This window comes from Rhinatrema bivittatum, chromosome 2 (genome assembly GCF_901001135.1).
Source record: "Rhinatrema bivittatum chromosome 2, aRhiBiv1.1, whole genome shotgun sequence".
NCBI lineage: Eukaryota > Metazoa > Chordata > Amphibia > Gymnophiona > Rhinatrematidae > Rhinatrema > Rhinatrema bivittatum.
This window is the reverse complement of record NC_042616.1, coordinates 487,943,023-487,966,274: the sequence shown is the minus strand read 5'-3', so window position 1 is coordinate 487,966,274 and position 23,252 is coordinate 487,943,023. Positions and strand designations below refer to the sequence as shown.

At 44.7% G+C, this 23,252-nt stretch overlaps 1 protein-coding gene across 5 annotated transcripts in view; it reads left to right on the top strand.

The window, feature by feature from the left end:
• Nucleotides 1–23,252, top strand: part of LOC115085038 (gastrula zinc finger protein XlCGF26.1-like) — a 122,833-nt gene that overhangs the window by 8,793 nt on the left and 90,788 nt on the right. For all 5 annotated transcript variants that reach the window (XM_029590559.1, XM_029590558.1, XM_029590556.1 and 2 more), the window contains 3 exons: nucleotides 10,933–12,119; nucleotides 18,880–18,976; nucleotides 19,331–19,573. In XM_029590559.1, coding sequence (XP_029446419.1) covers nucleotides 10,958–12,119; nucleotides 18,880–18,976; nucleotides 19,331–19,573 — 1,502 coding nt within the window. In that variant the 5' untranslated portion in view covers nucleotides 10,933–10,957. The remainder of the gene's footprint in view (nucleotides 1–10,932; nucleotides 12,120–18,879; nucleotides 18,977–19,330; nucleotides 19,574–23,252) is intronic.

The following is a 23,252-nucleotide window of genomic DNA, read 5'->3' as shown; positions in this document are numbered from 1 at the left end:
TCAGTTTGTTTCTGAAGGATTTTGTGTGTTTAAAGGTGAGTTTTCTACTGACTTTGTTCTGCACATTCTCACAAATCCCCAGGCTTTTGTCTTTATATGACAAAACTCTGGGCTATCTTCATTGCTTCTTAAATTTTTAACCTGTTTGGAAATATGGTATTGCTCAGTTTGGAATAGTAGGTCTTCCCACCATTCTGTTCCAACCACTCTCCTTGGCCTGCATCTTGTTCTTATCTGCACAACATGTGTATCTGCTGTACATCAGTGGCTAACAGGGAGTAAACCAGCCTTGAATATCTCCAGAACTGAAGTTGGTGGTCCTGCCAATTTTGTACCCTCTTTGATTCAGATTGATAATGCAAGTTTACCAGTTTCTTCTACTGTAAAAAGTCTTGGTGTTCAGATTGATACTTCTTTGACATTTTATGATCAAATTAAAGCAGCTATTCATACTGGTTTTTTAAGTTGCATACATCACAAAATCTGAAACCACTTCTACCAGTTGTTGAATTTAGGTCTGTCGTCCAGTCATTTATATTACCATCTCTAGACTATTGTAACGCTTTATATTGGCTTAACAGCATCAATCAAGACATTACAACTAATACAGAATGAAGCAGCAAGATTAATATTTGGATGTTTCAAGCAGCAGCATATTTCACCAGTATTAGAACATAAGAAGTTGCCATATTGGGTCAGACCAAGGGTCCATCAAGCCCAGCATCCTGTTTCCAACAGTGGCCAATCCAGGTTACAAGTACCTGGCAAGTACCCAAACATTATACTAGTGCCAGTAATAGCAGTGGTTATTCCCTAAGTTAGCTTGATTAATAGTAAATCCCTGTACATACCAGGATCAGTCCAGACTGCTGGGTTATGCCTCCCTTCCAGCAGATGGAGTCAGAGAAAAGCTGAAAAGCACCCCCTAGGTAACCTGGTGTTCCACCTGTGATCCCTCAGTATTCTCTGGCTCCAGCAGATGAGAGGATGGCGTAACCTGCCGTTCTGATCCTTATTAATACTTACTGATTATTGAATAGTTTTTAGACACAATTAGTGTCTATCCCTTATTCCTCTGGCTAGATCAACTTACTGTAAGTTAAATTAAAAAAAAACCAAAAAACTTTTGTCATTGTTCTGAACTCTCTCTCCAGGCAGGCAAGGCTAGGCTAGGCAGTGCCTACGGCCTCTGTACCTGGAGAAATTTGCCCTTGCCGGTGACTAGGGGGGAGATTTACCGGTGGGCCGGTTCCTCTCCCCCCTCTTCGACAGACCCAGAGACGTTCTAATTCCTCTGGTGGGTGCTGTAGTTGCAGGGAAGCTAATCCCCCTGCTTGTTGGCTGACTGATGCAAAAAAAAAAAAATCTAACAAATTTTCTTCCTTACAAGGCAGTTTTTACTTACTTTCGTCAGCCCTAGCCTGCCGCTATTTTCCCGGACGGGGTGGAATTCTTCACCCTCCTGTGCTTATTTTTTTTCTTCGCGCGCTTGCCATGCCGCGTGGGTCCTGTTGCGAGGCATGTGGGGAGTTGGCATCGTGGCTCTCCCGCGAGGGCCTCTGCTCCCGATGTATTCCCGGGGGTGAGGGGCCCTCACAGTTGCCTATTTCGCACCCAAAGTCGGCACTGCTGCGCTCCCGCAGAGCGGGAGCCAGTCAGCCCATTCAGAGGCCTGCCCCGCCCCCGCTCAGCACGGGAACGGAACGGCGGCCATCTTGTCTGCTTTAGGTCCCAATCTTCAGGACTCAGAGGGAGATCTCCCTCCGCTTTCCCCGCTGGCTCCGAGTCCACAAAGGCTGCGTTTTACACAGCCTGCCTTGACTCCACCTCCAGCCTTGCCTTTGGATCCGGCTCCTCCCGCGGGGGGGGCCCTTAAAGTGGCAGCACACGTTTTCCTCCCAATTTGTCTTGCAGCTCCACAAGGCATATATGAAAGCTGAGGCTGACTGGGAAGCACAGCCTCCTCCTGCAAAGAATTTCAGGCTGGCGGGGGACCAGGGAAGTGTTGGCTTGCAGCTTCCCCATCCAGTTCCTACCAAGAAACTATCAGCTCCCGCCAAACCTCCGGATCCCACGATCCCAGACCCCTCCACAGTGGATTTGAGCGATGACGTGGATAGCACCGCTCCAGTGGAGGGGGGTGATCCGCAGATACTCCGTTTGTTCCGCAAGGAGGAACTGGACCCTATAATTCCACATGTACTGCAAGAACTAGATATTCCGGCTCCTGAGCCAGTGATGGATTCTTCCTCGGGCGATCCAGTGTTATCAGATTTACGGTCTCCTCATCTAACCTTTCCTTTTCATCCAAAACTTTTTCATATTATGTCCCGAGAATGGGATGCTCCGGAAGCCTCTTTGCGGGTTAGCAGGGCTATGGAAAAACTTTACCCGCTACTGAATGAGTCCTTGGATCTTCTCAAGATTCCTAAGGTGGACTCGGCCGTCACGGCAATAGCTAAGCGCACCACCATTCCGGTAACCGGAGGGGCAGCTCTCAAGGATCTCTAGGATAGGAAGCTGGAAGTTTTGCTCAAGCACATATTTGAAGTTTCAGCGCTTGGGGTGAGGGCGGCCGTCTGTAGCAGCCTTATGCAGAGAGCTAACCTCCGCTGGATTCAACAATTGCTCACCACTCAGGAGCTTCCTCTGGGGGAGGCTGAACAAGCAAACCACATGGAATCGGCGGTTGCCTATACGGCTGATGCTTTGTATGATCGTCTTCACACCTTAGCTCGGACTATGTCCTCAGCAGTGTCTGCAAGAAGGCTTCTGTGGCTCCGTAATTGGTCGGCTGAAGTTTCTTCCAAATCATAGCTAGGATCCTTTCCTTTCAAAGGGAAACTGTTGTTTGGGGACGAGCTGGAACAGCTGGTTAAGAACTTGGGAGAAAACAAAGTCTACAAGCTGCCTGAGGACAAGCCCAGACCGTCTCGTCCCTTTGGCACTTTCCGAGGTCGTTTTCGGGGTCAGCACAGTTTACGTACAAGCAGGGGATCCTCCGTTGCTCCTCGACAGTCGTCGGCCAGGTCTAAGTCCTGGGCTCATTCCTTTCGTCATAGGCGGCCCCAGCACGACGGCACATCTCATGGTTTCCCTTCTAACAAGTCTTCCCAATAAAGTTGCGCCGACCCATTCCTCCGTTCCGGAGATCGGGGGGCGTCTCTCCCTGTTTCGCGAGGAGTGGGTCAAGATCACGTCGGATCAGTGGGTCCTCGATATTATAAATCACGGTTACGCTTTGGAATTTGCTTGCCCTCTTCGAGATCTCTTTTTGGTGTCCCCCTTGCGGGGCTCAGCAAAAAAGGCAGGTAGTTCTTCAAACTCTGTCTCGATTACTGGCCCTGGGGGCGATTGTTTCGATGCTATAGGCTGAGCATCGGACCGGTCGTTACTCCATTTACTTTGTGGTCCCCAAAAGGGAGGGCTCCTTCCGGCCGATTTTGGATTTAAAGAAAGTCAACAAAGCGTTGCGAATACCTCTGTTTCGGATGGAGACGTTGAGATCCGTGATTGCGGCCGTCCAGAAAAGCAAATATTTGGCTTCTTTGGATCTGACGGAAGCTTATCTGCACATAGGAATCCGCACCCGAGGTTTCTGCAGTTCCAGGTCTTAGGAGACCATTATCAGTTTCGCGCCTTTCCCTTCGTCTGGTGACGACTCCACAAGTTTTCACCAAGGTGATGGTGGTCGTGGCGGCATGCCTTCAGTGGGAAGGGATTTTAGTTCATCCATACCTGGACGACTGGCTTATCCGAGCGAAGTTGGAGACACTTTGCAGACTGGTGGTCCAGTTGGTAGTACACCTTTTACAGTCCCTAGGTTGGGTCGTCAGTTACGACAAGAGCCAACTGGTGTCGTCTCAGGAGTTGGAATTTCTGGGAGCCCATTTTGACACATCGCTAGGCAAGGTTTTCTTGCCCAGCCTAAGGATGGAGAAGTTGATGACCCAAGTCAGGCCTCTGTTGGCCCTGCCTTTGCCCACAGTGTGGGACTATTTACAAGTTCTTGGTTCTATGGCATCTACTCTGGAGCTGGTTCCTTGGGCCTTTGCTCATATGAGACCTTTACAAAGAGCATTGCTCTCTCATTGGGACCCCAAGTCAGAGGAGTTCCACTTGCCCTTACCCCTGCTGGAACCAGCCAGGACTAGTCTTGATTGGTGGTTGATTCCGAATCACTTGCTTCAGGGCATGGACTTGGAGAATCCTTAGTGGACAGTCGTGACGACGGATGCCAGCCTCTCCGGGTGGGGAGCAGTTTGTCAGTCCCGATTGGCACAAGGTCAGTGGACAACTCAGGAGGCCAAGTGGTCCATAAATCTATTGGAAACCAGGGCTGTTCGCCTAGCGCTACGCCATTTTCTTCCCCTGGTCAGACACAGGGTGGTACGGATCCTATCCGACAATGCGACCACCGTGGCTTACATAAACCGTCAAGGAGGTACAAAGAGTCAACCAGTCGCCTCTGAGGCAGACAGATTGATGGTATGGGCAGAGCACAATCTGGCCCATCTGGCGGTGTTTCATATAGCCGGAGTGGACAATGTCCAAGCAGATTTTCTCAGTCGACAACGCTTAGATCCCGGCGAATGGGAACTGTCCGCGGATGCGATGGCCCTTGTGATACACCGGTTGGGGGTCCCCCAGCTGGATTTGATGGCGATTCGGTTGAATGCGAAGGCGGCTCGCTTCTTCAGTCGCAGAAGGGAACATGGGTCGGAAGGGGTGGATGCCCTGGTCCTTCCATGGCCTTCCGGTGTTCTTCTCTACATGTTTCCTCCATGACCGCTGGTGGGGAAAAGTTCTACGGTGAATAGAATCCCACCGAGGACCAGTTGTTCTGGTGGCACATGGACAACCCCTCACTCTCTACCAGCTGTCAAACCCTTCTCTTAGCTCTCTCAGCAATGGGATTCACACAAATAGTCAACAAACCTACACATAAAGCTGGTCATACTCTGGACCTGATCTTTGTCAACAAAGGCATAAAGTCGACATCCCTACTGAAGAGTAAGAAGGTACCCTGGTCAGATCACTCCCTGATCTCAGCTTCTTTCTCGCTGGAACAAACCATCACCCCTCACATACCCTCACCTTCCTTTCCTTACAGGAGATCATGCTCCTCTGAAGACCTGAACAGTCACTTGGTTCCACACCTTCCCTCCATAGACCTCACCGCCCCTAACACTGCTCTCCGTTCTTGGAATGTCATCACAGAATCCATAGCTAACATGCTCTGTCCTCTAGCAATAAAAAAATCCCACTCAAATGCCTCTAAAAGACAACCCTGGTTCACTAACGACCTGAGAAGGCTTAAACAAAGTTAAGACAGAAAGAAGCCAAGTGGCATAAAACACCATGCGCTAGCACGCTCTCCACCTACAAATTTACGCTACACCTGTACAAGTCCTCCACCTCCAAATCAAAAAGGGATTTTTATGCGTCCAAAATTCATAACATGGTCTTTGACGCTAAAGCCCTATTTGCCTATGTATCTAGCCTCACTCAGGTCACCCCCCCCCAGAATTTCCCAGTAACCAAGCACAATCCAAAGCTGAAGAACTCGCATTGTTTTTCCAAAACAAAATCATCAGCCTTCTTACCCAACTACCCTCCAAGATCACCCCCCCTACTGTCGGCTCTGCAGCCTCCCATCAAAAATATTCACCTCGAAGCTTTCAAACCCATTTCCTCCTCTGAGATTCAAGTTGTTCTAAGAAGAATGAAACCCTCCTCTCACCCGGCGGATCATATCCCCACCAAACTTCTTCTCACAATCCCAGACTCTATCTCCAAAACACTGGCAGACATCATTAACTGTTCTCTCTCCCACGGTTCCTTCCCAGATGACCTCAAACTGGTGTCACTCAAACCACTCCTAAAAAAAACCAAATTTGGACCCAAAAGATCCTAACAACTTTTGCCCAATAGCCAATCTCCCCTTCATTGCTAAGATTATGGAAAGGCTTGTGAACTCTCAACTATCGGGCTACATTGAAGATAATAAACTCCTTTCCACCTCGCAATATGGATTCCGTAAAAATCCAGACACGGAATCCCTCCTTACTTCCCTAACAGACTTCCACATCCTGGGTCTCGACAAAGGTCAATCTTTTCTGCTGGTCCTTCTGGACCTTTCGGCAGCCTTTGATACAGTCAACCACTCCATCCTCATCAACCAGTTAGAGCAGATCTGGAAATTCCTATGGCAGCTATCTTGGTTCAAATCGTTTCTCAGCAACAGAGGTTACAAGGTCAAAATCCAGAACAAAGAATCTTCACGCCATGACTCATCCGTAGGAGTCCCACAAGGCTCCTCTCTATCCCCAACACTCTTTAACATCTACCGTCTACCACTTTGTCAAGTCCTCACCAACCTCAACCTAAAACACTTTCTCTACGCAGACGATATCCAGATCCTGATCCCCATCAAAGGCTCATACTAAAAAACCCTCGACTACTGGGAATCCTGCCACCAAGAAATCAAATGTCTCCTCAATAGCCTAAATCTAGTACTAAACTCCTCCAAGACCGAACTACTACTACTCATATCTCCAGAGAACAGCAATCTCACCGCTTCTCATCTAACCAACCCACCAACCACTCAAGTGAGAGATTTAGGAGTGATAATTGACAAGAGGTTGAACTTCAAAGCCTCCATCAACATAACGACCAAAGACTGCTTCCACAAACTCCAAGTTTTAAAAAGGATAAGACCTCTCTTCCACGCCCAAGATTTCAGAATGATCCTCCAAGCAATTATTTTCTCAAAGTTAGATTACTGCAACACTATCTTACTTGGTCTCCCTTCCTCCTACACCAAACCGCTCCATATGGTACAAAACGCAGCAGCCCGTTTACTAACAAACACCAGGAAAAGAGACCATATTTCCCCAATTCTAAAAGACCTTCATTGGTTACCAATTCACTTCAGAATCATCTACAAATCTATCTCCTTTATATACAAAATCATCCATCATCACACCACAATTGACCTACAATTTCCTCTCCGCTTACACAACTCCACAAGACCTACCAGAGACGCATACAGAGGATCCCTCCATGTACCCCCTACTAAAACAACTAGACACATTACCTTAAGAGATCGAGCCCTCTCCACAGCTGGCCCACCGTTATGGAACTCCATCCCTCCCGATCTCAGACAGGAGCCCTGCCTCCTAACCTTTAGAAAAAGACTCAAGACTTGGCTGTTTATGCATGCTTTCTCGGACTTAAATTAATGCACCTCGCCATCAACATATCCAACACAGCAGCTGTACTTCATCTCCTTGTATATAATTTAGTCTCTACTAAACTAACTTTATTTCCTCTGCTCCCAGTTCAATAGCCATTGTTAATTGTATCTGCTTTTCTTCGACACGTTATTTCTGTTTTTGATGTATTTACTGCAGCCCTGTTTATATGTAAACCAGCATGATGTGATCGTTTCATGAATGCCGGTATATAAAAACCTTAAATAAATAAATAAATAAAAATTAAACCATGTCTTTCTATATGCTCTACGATTTTGATCTTTAGAATAGTTTCCACTATTTTTCCCGGCACTGAAGTCAGGCTACAGTTTCCTGGATCACCCCGGAGACCTTTTTAAATATTGGGGTTACAGTGGCCACCTTCCAGTCTTCAGGTACAATGAATGATTTTAATGATAAGTTACAAATTTTAACTAATAGATCTGAAATTTCATTTTTGAGTTCTTTCAGAACCCTGGGGTGCATACCATCTAGTCCAGGTAATTTGCTACTCTTTAGTTTGTCAGTCTGGCCTACTACATCTTCTAGGTTCACCGTGATTTGGTTGAGTTCATCTGACTCATCACCCTTGAAAACCATCTCTGGAACCGGTATCTCCCCATCATCCTCATTAGTAAACACAGAAGCAAAGAATTCATTTAGTCTTTCTGCAATGGCCTTATCTTCCCTAAGAGCTCCTTTAATCCCTCTGTCATCTAACTGTCCAACTAACTCCCTCACAGGTTTCCTGCTTCGGATATATTTTAAAAAGTTTTTATTATAAGTTTTTGCTTCTATGGCCAACTTCATTTCAAATTCTGTCTCAGATCAATGTTTTATGCTTAACTTGACAATGCTTATGCTTTTTCCTATTGTCTTCAGATGGATCCATCTTCCAATTTTTGAAGGATGTGTTTTTGGCTTAAATTGCCTCTTTCACCTCACCTTTTAACCATGCCGGTAATCGTTTTGCCTTCCTTGCATCTTGCTTAATGCATGGAATACTTCTGGACTGCACTTCTAAGATTGTATTTTTAAACAATGTCCAAGCTTGTTGTATACTTTTAACCTTTGCAGCTGCACCTTTCAGTTTTTTTTCTAATTATTTTCCTCATTTTATCAAAGTTTCCCTTTTGAAAATTTAGTGTTAGAGCTGTAGATTTACATATTGTCCCCCTTCCAGTCATTAGTTAAAATTTGATCATGTTATGATCACTATTGCCAAGTGGCCCCTACACTGTTACCTCTCTCACCAAATCCTGGAGCTTCCAAAGCAGCACATCCATGAAACACATTTGTTTTGGGGGACATGACCTCTTGTACAAATGTGTGGCTTGTTCAAGGACTGAATAAACACTTCTGGTTTATTAAGAATTAGATCTAAAATAGCTCCCTTCTCTTGTTGGTTCCTGAACCAATTGCTCCATGAAGCAGTCGTTTATTCCATCCAGGAACTTTATGTCTCTAGCATATCTTGATGTTACCTTTACCCGTCAATAGAAAGACTAGGAGGCACTCCATGAAGTTAGCATGTGACACATTTAAAACTAATCGGAGAAAGTTCTTTTTCACTCAACACACAATTAAATTCTGGAATTTGTTGTCAGAGGATGTGGTTAGTGCAGTTAGTATAGCTGTGTTTAAAAAAGGATTGGATAAGTTTTTGGAGGAGAAGTCCATTACCTGCTATTAATTAAGTGACTTAGAAAATAGCCATTGCTATTACTAGCAACAGTAACATGGAATAGACTTAGTTTTTGGGTACTTGCCAGGTTCTTATGGCCTGGATTGGCCACTGTTGGAAACAGGATGCTGGGCTTGATGGACCCTTGGTCTGACCCAGTATGGCATGTTCTTATGACCTGTCCAAGAACACAGGGTCAGTAATTAAAGTCACCATCTAGAGCATGTCCCTACTCTTTCTCTTTTTTACCTTTTGACTGCACATAGGGAATGGTTTTGAAGACTCTGCTCTTATAACTTATAGGAGGTTTTTATTTTTGGTTTCGGTGCTTTGTCAGAAGGCTACTGGCAACTGCCTAGGACCACACCCCATTTATAGCCTAGAATGAGGTCATAAGACAGGTGTGTTCTCTGTCTCCGTCAGCTGGGGAAAGGAGAAACCTAGACTCTAGAGGAGTCAAAGAAAAAATATTAGCAAGAAAGAATACATTTCTCCATGGTTTTGGCAAGCTGTTGGTAGATGGTACTGATGTGTCTGAAGCACAGAAGAGCTCTAAGTTCTAGAATGGGCTCTTTATGAAGGCCACAGACAGATATGGTTTCAGAATAGCCACATTAGATAGATTTTCAAATATTTGAAATAAGAACAAGGTTAATTTGCACAGTAACATACAAAATGACAGGTTACCCTGAAAATTAGATCTGTGTTTGTGCCATTGAGGACACAAGTTGAGAAGTCTGTTCTAGAATACCAAGCTCAGGAAGCTTCTCAGGTTAGACATGCAACAAGGGAACCCATGCACATATCTTTTGGAGAACCACCGTTACAGGTAATTGCCCTTACATATGTTAATTGAAACATAAGAAATGCTGAGGGACCTTCAATTTCAGTTTTTATTTTATTTTACGAGAACAAGTGGATGAGAACACACTGCACAAATCAAGTAATAGTCACATAGGTACAGTGGTCAAAAAGTAGGTATGTCGCAAGTCTCTACCAAGTAAAATCCAAAAGCCAGGTTTTCACAGTAAGTGAAGAGACGATTTAATAAATTAGAAGTGTCCTTGAATATGGAGCTTCCAAAGCAGCACATCCACGAAACACTTTTGTTTTGGGGGACATGACCTCTTGTACAAATGTGTGGATTGTTCAAGGGCCGAATAAACACTTCTGGTTTATTAAATCGTCTCTTCACTTATTGTGGAAACCTGGCTTTTGGATTTTACTTGATAGAGGCTTGCGACATACCTACTTTTTGACCACTGTACCTTTGTGACTATTTATTTTATTTAACCAGGAGCCTATCAGTGTTTATTACAACAAAACCAGAAATGGGAGAAATCATTGGAAAAAATCATCTGTCATTTTCCCAGGTACATATCATGTTTATCAGTGTTTATTACAACAAGAACAAATTCTGGAGTAAAATAAAAACTGAAAACGAAGGTCCATAGAAATGCTTTACTGGTTCAAGCATCCTGTCTCTGACAGTGGTCAATTCAGGTTACAAATTCTTTGCAGACCCCAAATAATAAATCTGTCCTTCTTGCAAGTGAGCAGTTTTCAGCAGAAAAGGTAATTCTGGAGCATAATATGAGGCTTCAAGGGGATAGCCAAGGAGCAATATAAGGAAATATTTCTTCACAGAAAGGTTAGTGGATAAAGAGACAGCCTCCTAGCTTGCACTGGTGGGGCATAAATTGTATTGGGATTCAAGAAAACCTGTGATTAAAAAGTATCCTTATTTGCACCGTAGCGAAGATAAAGCTGTATGTAGATAAATGTCTTCCTTACTCATGCCATTGCTAAAGAAGGATCCATTAAAAAAAAACAAGTTAAATTGTTTCCAGGAATTCAGAAGTTTATTATTTGTATACCATGACTAATACTGAAGACTTATGTTAAATTCATTTTTGTAGAATTTTGTAATGTTGTTACTAAACCAAAAGATTGTTTTACCTGACTTTATCTCTCTTTTGTTCCCTCTTATAGCCTCGCCTGCATCCTCTCTTTGGAAATGAATGGGTTTAAATATAGGTACCAATATATTCCGCCTGTCACCTTGCATTTGGGTGAGGAGATCATGACATCCAGGCTGTACGCCTCTGCCACTGAAGGCTTTGAAGCTCAAATTGCTGATCTGGTGGAGATGTTTCTGGTGGAGGTATACAGGTGCAAACTCTGCCAGTTTGCCAGCAGCATTCAGAATAAAATTGAGCTCCACATGTCTGACGTACATCAGCTGGATGGAAGCCATCATGTTTCACCGAACCCCGAAATATGTACGGACCAAGAAGAGAATGACTCCTACAGTCTTGGAGATGAAATAAGCCAAGAAAATAAAGAAACCGAAGAAGGCTTGGAGAAGATGCCCTTCCTGTTGCCCGTGTATAGGATGCTTCATAACATGAGCCCTGAGTCCTGTGACATGAGTCTTGGGGATCACAGTGACAGCACACATGTAGCTCACACATGCGAGGTGAACACACTCTTTGATGAGGAATCCTCTCAGTTTCAGCTGGATGAGGCCACTGCGCAGGTGTCGGATCCCCTTCCGTGCTCTGCCCAATCTCCCGAATCCAAAAACAGCAGGGACGACGTGGAGGCCCAGTCCGAGCACCTCATGTTTCTTGGCCTCTGCCGCATTTCTAATATGAAATCTCAAACCCCAGGTGCAGAGGCCAAGCCACTCCCAGCTGAAGCAGATCGTGAGGGCAGCCAACACGAGGAAACCCCCCGAGTACCAAACAGCAGCTTGACTCAGCCTTTGAAGGGCCATCGCAATTCAGAAGTGAGTATTAAGGGGCAAACACATTTCTGCAACATATGTAACCAGGCACTCAAGTCAAAGGGTATGCATAAAATCCATATGAAATGTCATAGTGGAGAGCAAGGATTCAAATGCATTTCCTGCAGCTGCCGCATGTCCGAATGGGACTTAATGGAAAAACACATGGAAACTCATAAACCAGTAAAAGAGACGTATCCTTGCCTCATCTGTGAGAGAGTTTTTATGAGGCAAAGTGCTTGGAAGATGCATAGAAAGAAACACCAGGAAAACAATGATGTTTTTCATTGCACAAAGTGTCCTTCTTTTTATGGAACTGAGCGTGTGAAAGATCTTCACCTGGCTTGCCACTATGAGGACCTCTTTAAATGCCTGCATTGTGATTTGATGGGTAAGTCGTGTTTTAGAAAGTAAGTTGAGAAAAAAAAAAATCGGATGTTTGGATTTGTCAGGCACAAATCCTGTTTTCCTAAGGCATTTCTCCCATTGTGTCAAAAAAATCAAAGGGGGTAATTTCGAAAGGAGTTACACACATAAATGTAACATACTATCGTAGCAATTTTAAAAAGTCCATTTACACGTGTAAAGAGCACTTGCACGAAAATATCCTATGGACAATTCCGTGGCATATATTATAGCACAGTGTAAGTGCTTTTTAAAACAATTTTGGGCTAAATCCGTAAGCTTTAGGGGAAAACATTATTTGGGTTTCTGGCTGTAATATGGATAGACCTATCCTGAGAATTGTGTTGCTGCAGGTTGAATGGTTTGGGAGATAATGTGCATGCAGCCAGACAAAGTGAATGCATAGTTAATTTCTTTGAGAAAAAAAGTTAAAAAAAATGATACATATTTTTTAAATATTACAAACATTAATTTTCTTTTTTTATTGAATAAAGTAATGCAATTGCCATATTAGATCACATGGCTATATAGCAATGAAGGTAAAAAAAGGGGTAGATTTTAAAAGCATTGCTTGCACAAAAACAGCCACATATGTGGACCGTGAGCGAGCAACAGGAATTTTAAGAAACCAGGAAGGATGTGGAAAAGGGGAGGGGCCAAGACTGACATGTATGTTGCCTTTGCAAAATTTGTGGTTACACATATGTTACCTGTGTAACTTTGCTACAGGTGCTTATAAGGCACAAGAGTCCTGAACATTGGGGGAGAGAGAGAGCGCCTCTGTATAGGGTCAGTCTGACACTAGATATAGGTACCAGTGTAGAGGGGCACATTGAATCAGGATGGGTTTTCGGGAGGTGGGTTGGGGTTAGTGTGGGTGTGTTACAGACATATTCAGAGGTATTCATTGTAAAATTGACATTACTAAAGAATTTTAGTCTTTATAAGCGATGAAAAGGAGTTGATTTGTACAATACAGCAAGTAGAGACTGCAGTGTACAAATCTACTCCTCTTGTTAGACTTGTTAGACTCTCTCTCTGTTTTTCTCACCCCCGCCCCCCCAGACACCCACCCACTTGTGCCACGCATAAGATTTGTGTGTAAAGGTTATTGGCATATGCGTGCCATGAGTATTTTAAATGCTACATGTGTTCTTTATAAAATGAGGCATATGTTTGCTCGCGTTGCCTTATGCTTGTTTATGGGCACATGTGCGTTTCTTTTAAAATTTACCAGAAAGATTGAAGGGGATCCTTTCTTATGGAACCAACTTAGGACCAGATTTATTAAGCATATTTCCCGTAGACATAAACTGGAAAAAACACTTTCGTGCATTTGCCTCTATCCATTTGTGACTAGCTTATGAGAGCTCTGCTCCCTTCACCAAGTCAGTGCAGAATGAGCTACAGATAATGTTGCCCAAATATACACGTAAATCACAGATTGTTTTATATTTTATTGTGATTTATAATAGTGAAATTCTAAACTGCTTAAATGTTTCAATTGCTTTTTTTTCACCTAGAATCAATGATCAATTACCTGAAAGTTTGATTAATTGCTAGAAAACAACACTATTTATTTATTTATTTATTTATAACTTTTCTATACCGAAGTTCAAATAACAGAGTTAATTATCACTCCGGTTTACATTGCAACCATAAAAAACAGTGACAAAGTTGTCTTACATAGAACAGGGGGAGAGAAAAACTTGGATACAGCTTAAGCATGGGGAGTAACGTGTCAAAACTGGTAAGAACTGATAAGAGTTGGCTTTTTGGGGTAACAAGGTATTCAGAGGGAGGGGGTTGGAAGGTGGGGGGAGGGTAGCGGAGGGTTACCATAGATTTAATGAAACTAATATACATATGTTAAATAGCTTAGGCAGTGGAAGAAAAAGTGCTTAGGCATCTGAGCTTAGGAAGAGAAGGTCCGTGGAGGATGAGGCAAGGACGAGTGTTATGGGAAGGCTTGTCTGAATAGTAGAGTCTTAAGTCTCTTCTTGAATGTAATTGGGCATTGTTCCAGCCTAAGGTCCGGGAGACATACAGATAACACAGAACTATATTCCTCCTTTTGTTTAATAGCAGCTGTTTTACAAACTTGTTTGGTATATAAATCTGTAACTGAACCTTTGGTGAGGAGTTGCTGCTGCTATTACCCACCATTTCTATAGCACTACTAGATGCACACAGGGCAACATACTTACAAGTCCCTGCTTTGTGGACTTGCAATCTAGTCAAGCACACATATACATACAGGGCCCGTAGTCTGCTTGGCTGAGGCCAGTCCTGGATATACTTAGTTGTTGGGGCCCATGTTAAAGCCCCTACCGGAGACAATATATCCAAAAAAAAAAGGAGGCTTTCCCTTTCAAACCAGCATTTTTCAAGCTTGGCATACAGCTGATTGTCCCAGGCAATGTGATGCAAGATCCTTGGAGAAGATTAAGATGTTGTCTAGGTACACTACAACACATTTATAGAGAAGGTCCCAGAAGACCCCGTTCATCATGTTTTGGAACACGGCTGAAGCATTGCATAAGTCAAAAGGCATCACCAGGTACTTGTAATGACCAACTCTTGTGTTAAAGTCCATTTTCCACTCGTCACCATACCATGTCGGATACAAATTAGATTGTAAGTCACCTGTAGATCCAGTTTGGAGAAGATTTTTGCTCCCTGCAGCCAGTCAGACAAATCTGAGATTAACGGTAAGGGATAGCAATCCTTTCTGGTAAACGAATTTAGGCCCCGATAGTCTATGCAGGGGTGGAGAGACCCATCCTTCTTACCAACGAACAAGAGCCCTGTGCCTTCCACGGAGGTGGAACAATGGATGAACCCCTTATCCAGATTCTCTTGAATGTATGCCGACATTGCTGTAGTTTTCGCAAGAGACAAGGGGTATACCCTTACACGGGATGGTTTAGCATTGGGTAGCCTTTCGATGGTACAGTCGTAGGGGGCATAAGTCAGCCTTCTTTGAGCATACTGAGGAGGAAGGCCCGACAAGACAGCGGGTGCCGAGAGACATTGAAGGGTCTCCATCCTTTCCAGACAGAAACTGTGGCAATTGAGGCCCCATTGGGAAAGCTGTGTTGCATACGTGGCTGCTCTACACCCTCACTCCACCCTCTCTACCTCTGTGGCTACTCCTTCCGGGTCTGATGGACGGCTTGCTGCCGCGGCGTCTCCATGCCGCTTCTCCCCGGCGTCCCCGGACCGGCTCGACGCTGCGGATCCGTCATGTTCTGATGACGTAGGGCATGCGCGCTTCGAAGTATGTACCAGCAAGGGCGCGAACCTCAGGGGCGTCCCCCTGTATTGACGTCATCCGCTTCCAACATAAAAGGTCTTCACTTTCGCTTATGATTTGAATTAGCAAGGGCATGCATTCTGGGCTACGAATTGGACACGGACTACAATTCGGACAAGGACAAGAATACAGACTTGCTACGAATTCGTCCAAGCTACTCTGCCTCCTCGGACTTACCAGAGGTACCCGCTCCTCGGGGGCCTCGCTCTCTTTTCTCTATTTCAGATTGCAGATATGAACCGGTACTCGCTCCTCGAGGGCCCATGTTCCTGAATACTCTGAAGATTCTCTATTGCCTGGAAGCTATCGCAGATACAGACATTTGTGAGTTACCACCGCTCTCTCAGAGCTTTCCCTGGAACCAGGTACACACTCCTCGAGGGCCTAACTCTTTCCAGCTACTGAGCCTCCTGAAGAATCTATGTGAGATTGTCATCTACTACTGGCTATGTATACAGCATACCCTGTCTACTCACTATCTATAGTCTCTCTACAGCTCAGCAACCCTGGGATCGCAGTTCCAGTATCTGAGGGACTTCAGCCCTGCTGGGCTTATCAGCTCACTACTGCCACCTCTGGTGGTTCTACTAACCTGTCTAATAAAAGAACTATCTGTGTCTGTCTCCATACCCAAGCCTAGCCGGTGGTCCCTCTCAGGATACCCTCCTGGGGGCGCTGTCATCTGCCATCGGCCCAAGGATTCACCTATTTACATTCCTTTCCAGCGGAGTACCCTCTCTAGCACTCCGCTGGTACAGATTGCCAACTCAGCAGTCTATATCATAACAAGGTTGCTAGTTCCGCCTACGGAGCATATCAGATTGCTAAACTCCTCCCACTTCAGGAGCTAATTATAACAGATCGCTAACTCCTATATGCTTGCTCCTCCCATCAGCATAGCAAATTATAACAGTAAGGAAGCCCAATCAAACTGAGGTGAATATTGCTGGATCCAGAGTAACCCCAGGTGGATGGCCTTGTCTATGATGTGAAAAGCCAGATGCTCGACGTGGAGAGAGCCAGTAAGTAGTTTCACTGGAACTGTGGTGTGGGTAATCTTACCCGACCACGGATTCCCATGGATGGAGGAAAGAACCAATGGGACTGGGCACAAGAGGCCTTCATGAGGAAATTCCCTCCTGCTCTAGAATCCACTAGGGCCAAGGAGGTAAAGTTCAGTTTACTCACGGAGATTGTTACTGGAAGGGCTAATGGGGGAGCCAGAGAGGTAAGGCCTAAGGTCAGCCCCCCATTGTGCCCTAAGCCCAAGAGTTTATGACTTCACCGGACAGTGAGCTATTCAGTTACCTTGCCCTCCGTAGTAGAAACAGAGCCCAGCCTGGAGGCATTGGAGGTGCCCTTCAGGGGTCAGGTGCCCTTGCCCCAATTGCATCGGCTCTTCAGCGCAGGTCTTAGAGGAAGGAGGCGACTCCGATGGAGTCGGTAGGTGCTGGGATGTCTGGCAGCGGCCGTGCGCCTTCTAGGAGGTTGGAGGCCCCGGCTACACTCCTGGAGATGGCGGTCTATCCGGCTAGCCGTGTCATTGAGGGACTCTAAAAACTCTGGGAGTTCACAGGCTGCCAACCCATCCTTTATGCAGGGCGACAATCCCTCTAAAATGATGGAGCATAGACAGTCCTCTCCCCAATTGAGTTCCGTGGCCAGGGTCCGAAACTCAATGGCATATTCTGAGAGGAGCCAATCCCCTTGGCAGAGGTGGAGGAGATCCGAGCCTGAGGCCGCCTAGCGACCGGGGTTATCAAAGACGCTCTTAAAGGCTGTGATGAAATGTTGGAGGTCCCAAAGGATTAGATTGGATGATTTTCAGAGGGGGGAAGCCCAGGCTAGAGCCTTGCCATCCAGAAGGTAGAGAATGTACATCATTTTCACTGAATCATCTGGAAACAGTACTAATTGAAGGACAAAGTGCATATAGCACTGGTTGATGAAACCCTGGCATTGGCTTGACTCCCCAGTGTAGCAGAGAGGAGCTGGCAATGGAATGGTGGAGGTGCCGCGGGAGCAGCAGGTGCTGGCATATGGGGCACCTAGAGAAGCTAAAAAATCTAGGCGGGCACTGAGGCACTTCATGGAGGCTGCCAGAACATCAAGGAAGTGTTGTTGCTCCTGGATCTTCTGGGTCAAACCCGGAATGGCCTGTAATGCAGTGGCTTCCGCCGGGTCCATGGCCTCTGCAATCTGTTGCAGATGTGGACCCTTGGATGAGGGGAGCTGGTGCTACTTGCAGGGAGGAGCCCCACAGGCCCTCACCATCTGCAGGCAGAGCTGGCAGGAGCAGAAGCTCAACTGGAACTTTATCAATACCAACTCATATTCCCCTTAGATTGAGTCCTCGGGTAGCGGGGCCATCTGGTCTTAGGTGCAGGCCTCTGTGGTAATGGAGATCCGTGAAAATGAAGTAATTGCAGGTCAGCACATAGGAAGAAGTGTCAAGAAGACCGGCTGCAGAGAACAGCATCAAGCTCAGGCTGAGGTCGGAGGTGGGCGGAATTCTATCAGAGTCTGTGTCCAGGCAGTTGTCAGTGGTAGGCGGAGAAGAATCGAGCCAGAGTCCAAGCTGAAGTCAAGCCAGAGATCCATCCAAGGGAAACGGGGAATGGAGAGGAGGCAGGGAGTAACATAGGCAGGAACAGAGGACACTGAAGGCTTGGAGATGAGAAGCTGAAGATTGACCACGAAGGAGACGAGGACAAGAGGGACAACGTCGGCATGCGCACGCCCCTGCCCCTAGGAGGGCCAGAAGCAGAAGCCACGTCGGTGGCAAGGCCTGGGCAGGGGCCTGCTGTGCAGCCCAAGGAACTCAGCCCAGCCTCAGGAGACATGGCAGAGAAGGCGGACAGAATGCGGCGAGGTGCTGCGCATGCTCGGGAAGGTCTTCCCCAGTGGCGAATCTCCAGGGAGGTGAGTGCAGCAGTGTGCAGGAGGTTGCAAGCCAGCAAACACAACAAGTAATGGGTGAAATGGAACAAGTAAAGATTAATCAGTTGTTTACTCTTTCGAAAAGTGCAAAGACCAGGGGACACAATAAGTTACTAGGCAATACATTTAAAAATAATAAGATATTTTTTTACTCCACGCATAATTAAGCTCTGGAATTCATTGCCAGAGGATGTGGTGAAATCTATTAGTGTAGCAGCATTCAAAAAAGGTTTGGACAGGTTCCTGGAGGAAAAGTCAATTAACAATTATTAAGGTAGAGTTGCAGAAATCCACTGCTTATTCTTGGAATAAGCAGCTTGGAATCTATCTACCCCTTGGGATCTTGCCAGGTACTTGTGACCTTGATTGGCCCCTGATGGAAACAAGATTTTGGGCTTGATGGACCTTTGATCTGACCCAGTAGGGCAAGTCTTACTTTCTTTATGTTCTAATGCTTTATCCTTACATGATCTATTGCTTGTTAATGCAGATAAAGAATGGAACAAGGTCTACAGACATCTGGGCACCCATGACAGTAGCTTGAAATTCCATCCCTGCACCCAGTGTGGCCAAAGATTCTTCAGAATGTAGGTAACTTTTATACCATGCTTTCTATCTCTGAAACACAGAGCATGTCTATTGAATGACTGAGCTAGCCCATGTAGAGGATGTTTTAATTTTAAAATGTGTCACAGAGAAAAGTTCCCCTATAGCTTACAGTGGCCCTGTGAGTGAGCAGTTTGACTGAAGTCAACAGGCGTTTTATAGGAACACGGCAGGGCCATGCTATTACATGGGATTATTGCAGAATTGTAAAAACAGCCCATGTGATCACTGTTAGCCAATTGGATTACAGCCTGTTTGTCCAATATGTCATGATATAATTTACAATGTACCTGTTTGTTTTGCATTTTCCAACTTATTTTTTTCTGTTCAACCAGAGCAGAGCTGAGGGATCACATGGCAAAGCACAAAAACAATAGCTCCTGCATTTGCTCCCTGTGTGGCAAGACATTCAAATGCAGGCGTCAGATAAACAAGCATCACAGACTTGTGCATCCCAAACAGAAGGCTAGAGAGAGGTGGGGGAGGAAGAAGAAAGAGCAACATGGCCTTCCAGATACAGAGGAAATGGGTCAAAAGCGAAAACATTCTAAAGAATTTTCCTGCCAAATCTGCAACAGGTACGGGTCACGAAACCATGGAAAGCTGTCACTCATATACCTACGTGTAATGCATGCCATTTACAACTGGCAGCCAATGAATGGGAACACTTAGGCTAATACTGGCAGGCCTTGTTGTTTTCTGAAAATTATCACGTGCATCCCACTGAATGTCAGTTTAGAATATGATGGTAGGTAAGGACCTTATTTTCCATCTAGGCTGCCCATCTTTCTTCCTACTGTGATCCCATAGACCCCACTTAATCTCTAGCTTTACCTAAAGTTCTTCAAACAATTATCTAAGTAGGCAAAGACAAAAGGGGTAAAATATCAGATTTTTTTTTTTTTTTGCAGTCGCCATAAAATTAAAAAAATATATATAAACTGGCTTTTAGCCCGATTCTCTTCCTTCCCCTCCCCAAATTTCAGATAAGGCATCCCCCACTCCCCAAACCCCTGTAAGGTTGTGTGTCATGTCCTGGCCTCCCAACCTCTTTCTTAATTTTGAAACCAGAATTCAAATTGACCCACCCACCCATAGTGTAAGTCCTGGGCCTCTCCTTAACCACCCCCCCTTCACTCACCCATCATTTCTACCGAAAGTGATATCTCAATTTCACCTGAACCAATCGATTGAACTGCCTAAGTTTTGTCCAAAACCACATCACAACGACAGAGAGAAGCTTCTGCATACTTTAGACTGCAAAAGAGCATTGGCATATTATAAACAGCGAACCCACTCGCCTAATAGAGCATCGCAACTCTTTGTATCTTTCAACCCAAATGCTCCGGGACTTCCTGTAGCTAAATGCACCATCTCTAGCTGAATTACTCAATGTATACAATTCTGCTATGACAAACGACAGTCCAAACTGTCTTCTCACCCCACTGCTCATCAAACATGTGCAGTAGCGGCCTCATTGGCTCATCTAAAGCAGGTTCCACCATTGGACATTTGCAAAGCGGCCACGTGGGCATCTCTTCACACATTTACTTCCCATTACTGCTTAGATCAGCAAACGGCGGAAGACACCAAATTGGGCAGAACACTTCTACAGTTGTTATCCACAGACTCAACAAGGTCGACTGTCACTTAACCTTCGTCATGCTTCATTCATACATACACTAATAAACTTTAACTAAGCGTGATGGGGAGCTTAGGACTCCCATGACAGCATGGCTAATTCAGCCCTGCTATTGATGGGAAAAAGCAAGTTTGCTTACCATAAACGATGTTTCCGTAGATAGCAGTATGAATTAGCCATGCTGACCCACCCACCTCCCTTGAACAGTCGACTTTCACCTTCACGACCACGCTTGCTTTATCACAGACTGAGGAGAGTCGATTCCAGTGCGGGAACCCTCGCGCAGCCTCAGAGCAAAGCTCTGACATCACTTTTGAAGCTCCGCCTCCCAGGCCCTGATGGACAGTTCCCATGACAGCATGGTTAATTCATACTGCTATCTACGGAAACACCGTTTACGGTAAGCAAACTTGCTTTTCACCTTTTATCACATACAGCTTCTTTGGATTACTGCACCTCAAATTTTTGATTCTGCGCTTCTTCACATTGAATCCTATCTACCAAACCTTCAGCCTCTCCTCAAGTTTTCTTAGATCACTTCTCTTTTGCTGTACTCCTTCAGGAGTGTCCATTCTATTGCAGATCTTAGTGTCCTCTGCAAAAAGGCAAACTTTTTCTTCTAACCGCTCCGCAATATCTCTTACAAAGATATTTAATACTTTTTCCTCAGAGTAGGTTCCATTTACCGTTACCCACTGTCTTCTGTCAGTCAACCAATTTCTAATCCATTCCACCACCTTGGGACCCACTCCCATGCTACTTATTATATTCATGAACCTCCTATGCAAGACTGTATCAAAAGCTTTACTGAAATTCAAGTAAATCACATGAAATGCCTTCTAGTCTCCCAATAGTGATTCTGGGAGAATTCCTAACGATAGGTCATACTGTTGCCATGGACATCTGTGTGGCAGTGAATTGTTGATATTCATAAACATATAGGAGTGCAACAAAGGTTTATTTTAACATACATATGACAATGTTTATAACAACACCATATCACCATGGAGGTACATCATCCTTTTCTCATAAAAGTCTGTTTTCATAGCAAGTTGGAAGCATTTTGATACTCTGTCACCCTAGTAATCTAATATTCATTGCACTGTAGTACGTACAACTGGACATATGAGCATTTCACCATATTGATCCATCTAAGTCTATGTTCATAAAGGTACAGTGCTCCACAGAATGGCATAATTGCAAGGACACTTTGGTGCTTGAGTGGTGCTTCTGAGTTCAGTAATTTTATTGAAACATTAGTACCTGGTTAGAGGCTCTTCAGCACATTAGTAATAAATAATTAGCATATCCAGAATTTTCACAGCCATGTAGTATTGCTGTGGAAATAGATATCAATACTAATAGAAAACTATTAACAAGCAAAGGTTGGCAGATGGATGTTGGCAGAAAAAGAGCAGTCAGCTTATCCAGACTGTCCCTAGTGATCTCTGTCCACATTGTTAAGGGTATATCACATCTACCATCATAGATCCTAACCATTTCTAAAATATCACTCATTATCCAGGATAGATGAGCATAAACAATCCCCTATTTAGTTCACACAGAGTACGCCTTCCTCCCCATGTCCAATCATAAACCTGACCACCTAGGTTCTCTGCATAGTCTCGCAGACAAACCCAGCTATGTATATGCCTGCAGATCTGCTAGAACTTCTAATTATTGCTGTACTTGTAGTTTGTCAGAGAAACCCAGATGCTAGTTGTATCCTATGAATTCAGCCTACATCCATATCCCATGCTCATCTCTCTAAACAAGTTTAGATACCTTCCAGTTTACCTGTTTTCCTTCTTGTCTCCATCTCTTTCAGGCCCATTTTGTTTCTCCATGTTCTTCTTGGGATGATATCTGATCATACAGTCCTAGCTTGGGGTATTATAGCTGTAATCCAAGTCTTTCCTAATATTTATTATGAACTTGACTCCCTTGCAGAATAGGATTCAAAGAACATATGGTTCTCCCCTCTGCATTAAATTTGATATCAATTGATCTCATCTCGATGCACATATTCCCATCCACTGCCCGTGTACCCCATTTGGTTCTAATCCCAAATGCTCTCACCATCTTACAGCTTGCTTTTGTCCAAAAACACAGCCAAAATCCAAACTAACATTTTCTGGGCTACCGTATTCTGCTCAGGTTTAGGCTTCCATTTTCTGGTAATATCCCAGCCACTATCAACTCATTGCACTGGACAATCTCTGGGAAGTAATATTTTGCTGTACTAGCCCAGCTGCTCCCATATCCTGCAGTGTCATTCAATCATGCTTCCACTATCTCTTCACCTTTTAGCAAACCAAGGCTCTTTTGTGTTTATACCTTGCCTTCTTGAATTCTGTTGCCATTTTAGACTCTCCCATCCGTTCTGGGAAGGTGTTCCATGCATCTACCAGCCTTTCTCTGAAAATATACTTTCTGACATTGACATTGTTCCTGAGTTCTACTCCTTTGAGCTTTCTATTATAACCCTTAGTTCTACAATTTACTTTTCATTGACAAAGATTTACATATGAAATCATTGCCATAAGACTCTAGACCACCTTGGGAAGCAGTTTTCAGAATGCTTTTTTTTTTTTTTTACTGCATAGTGGATTAAG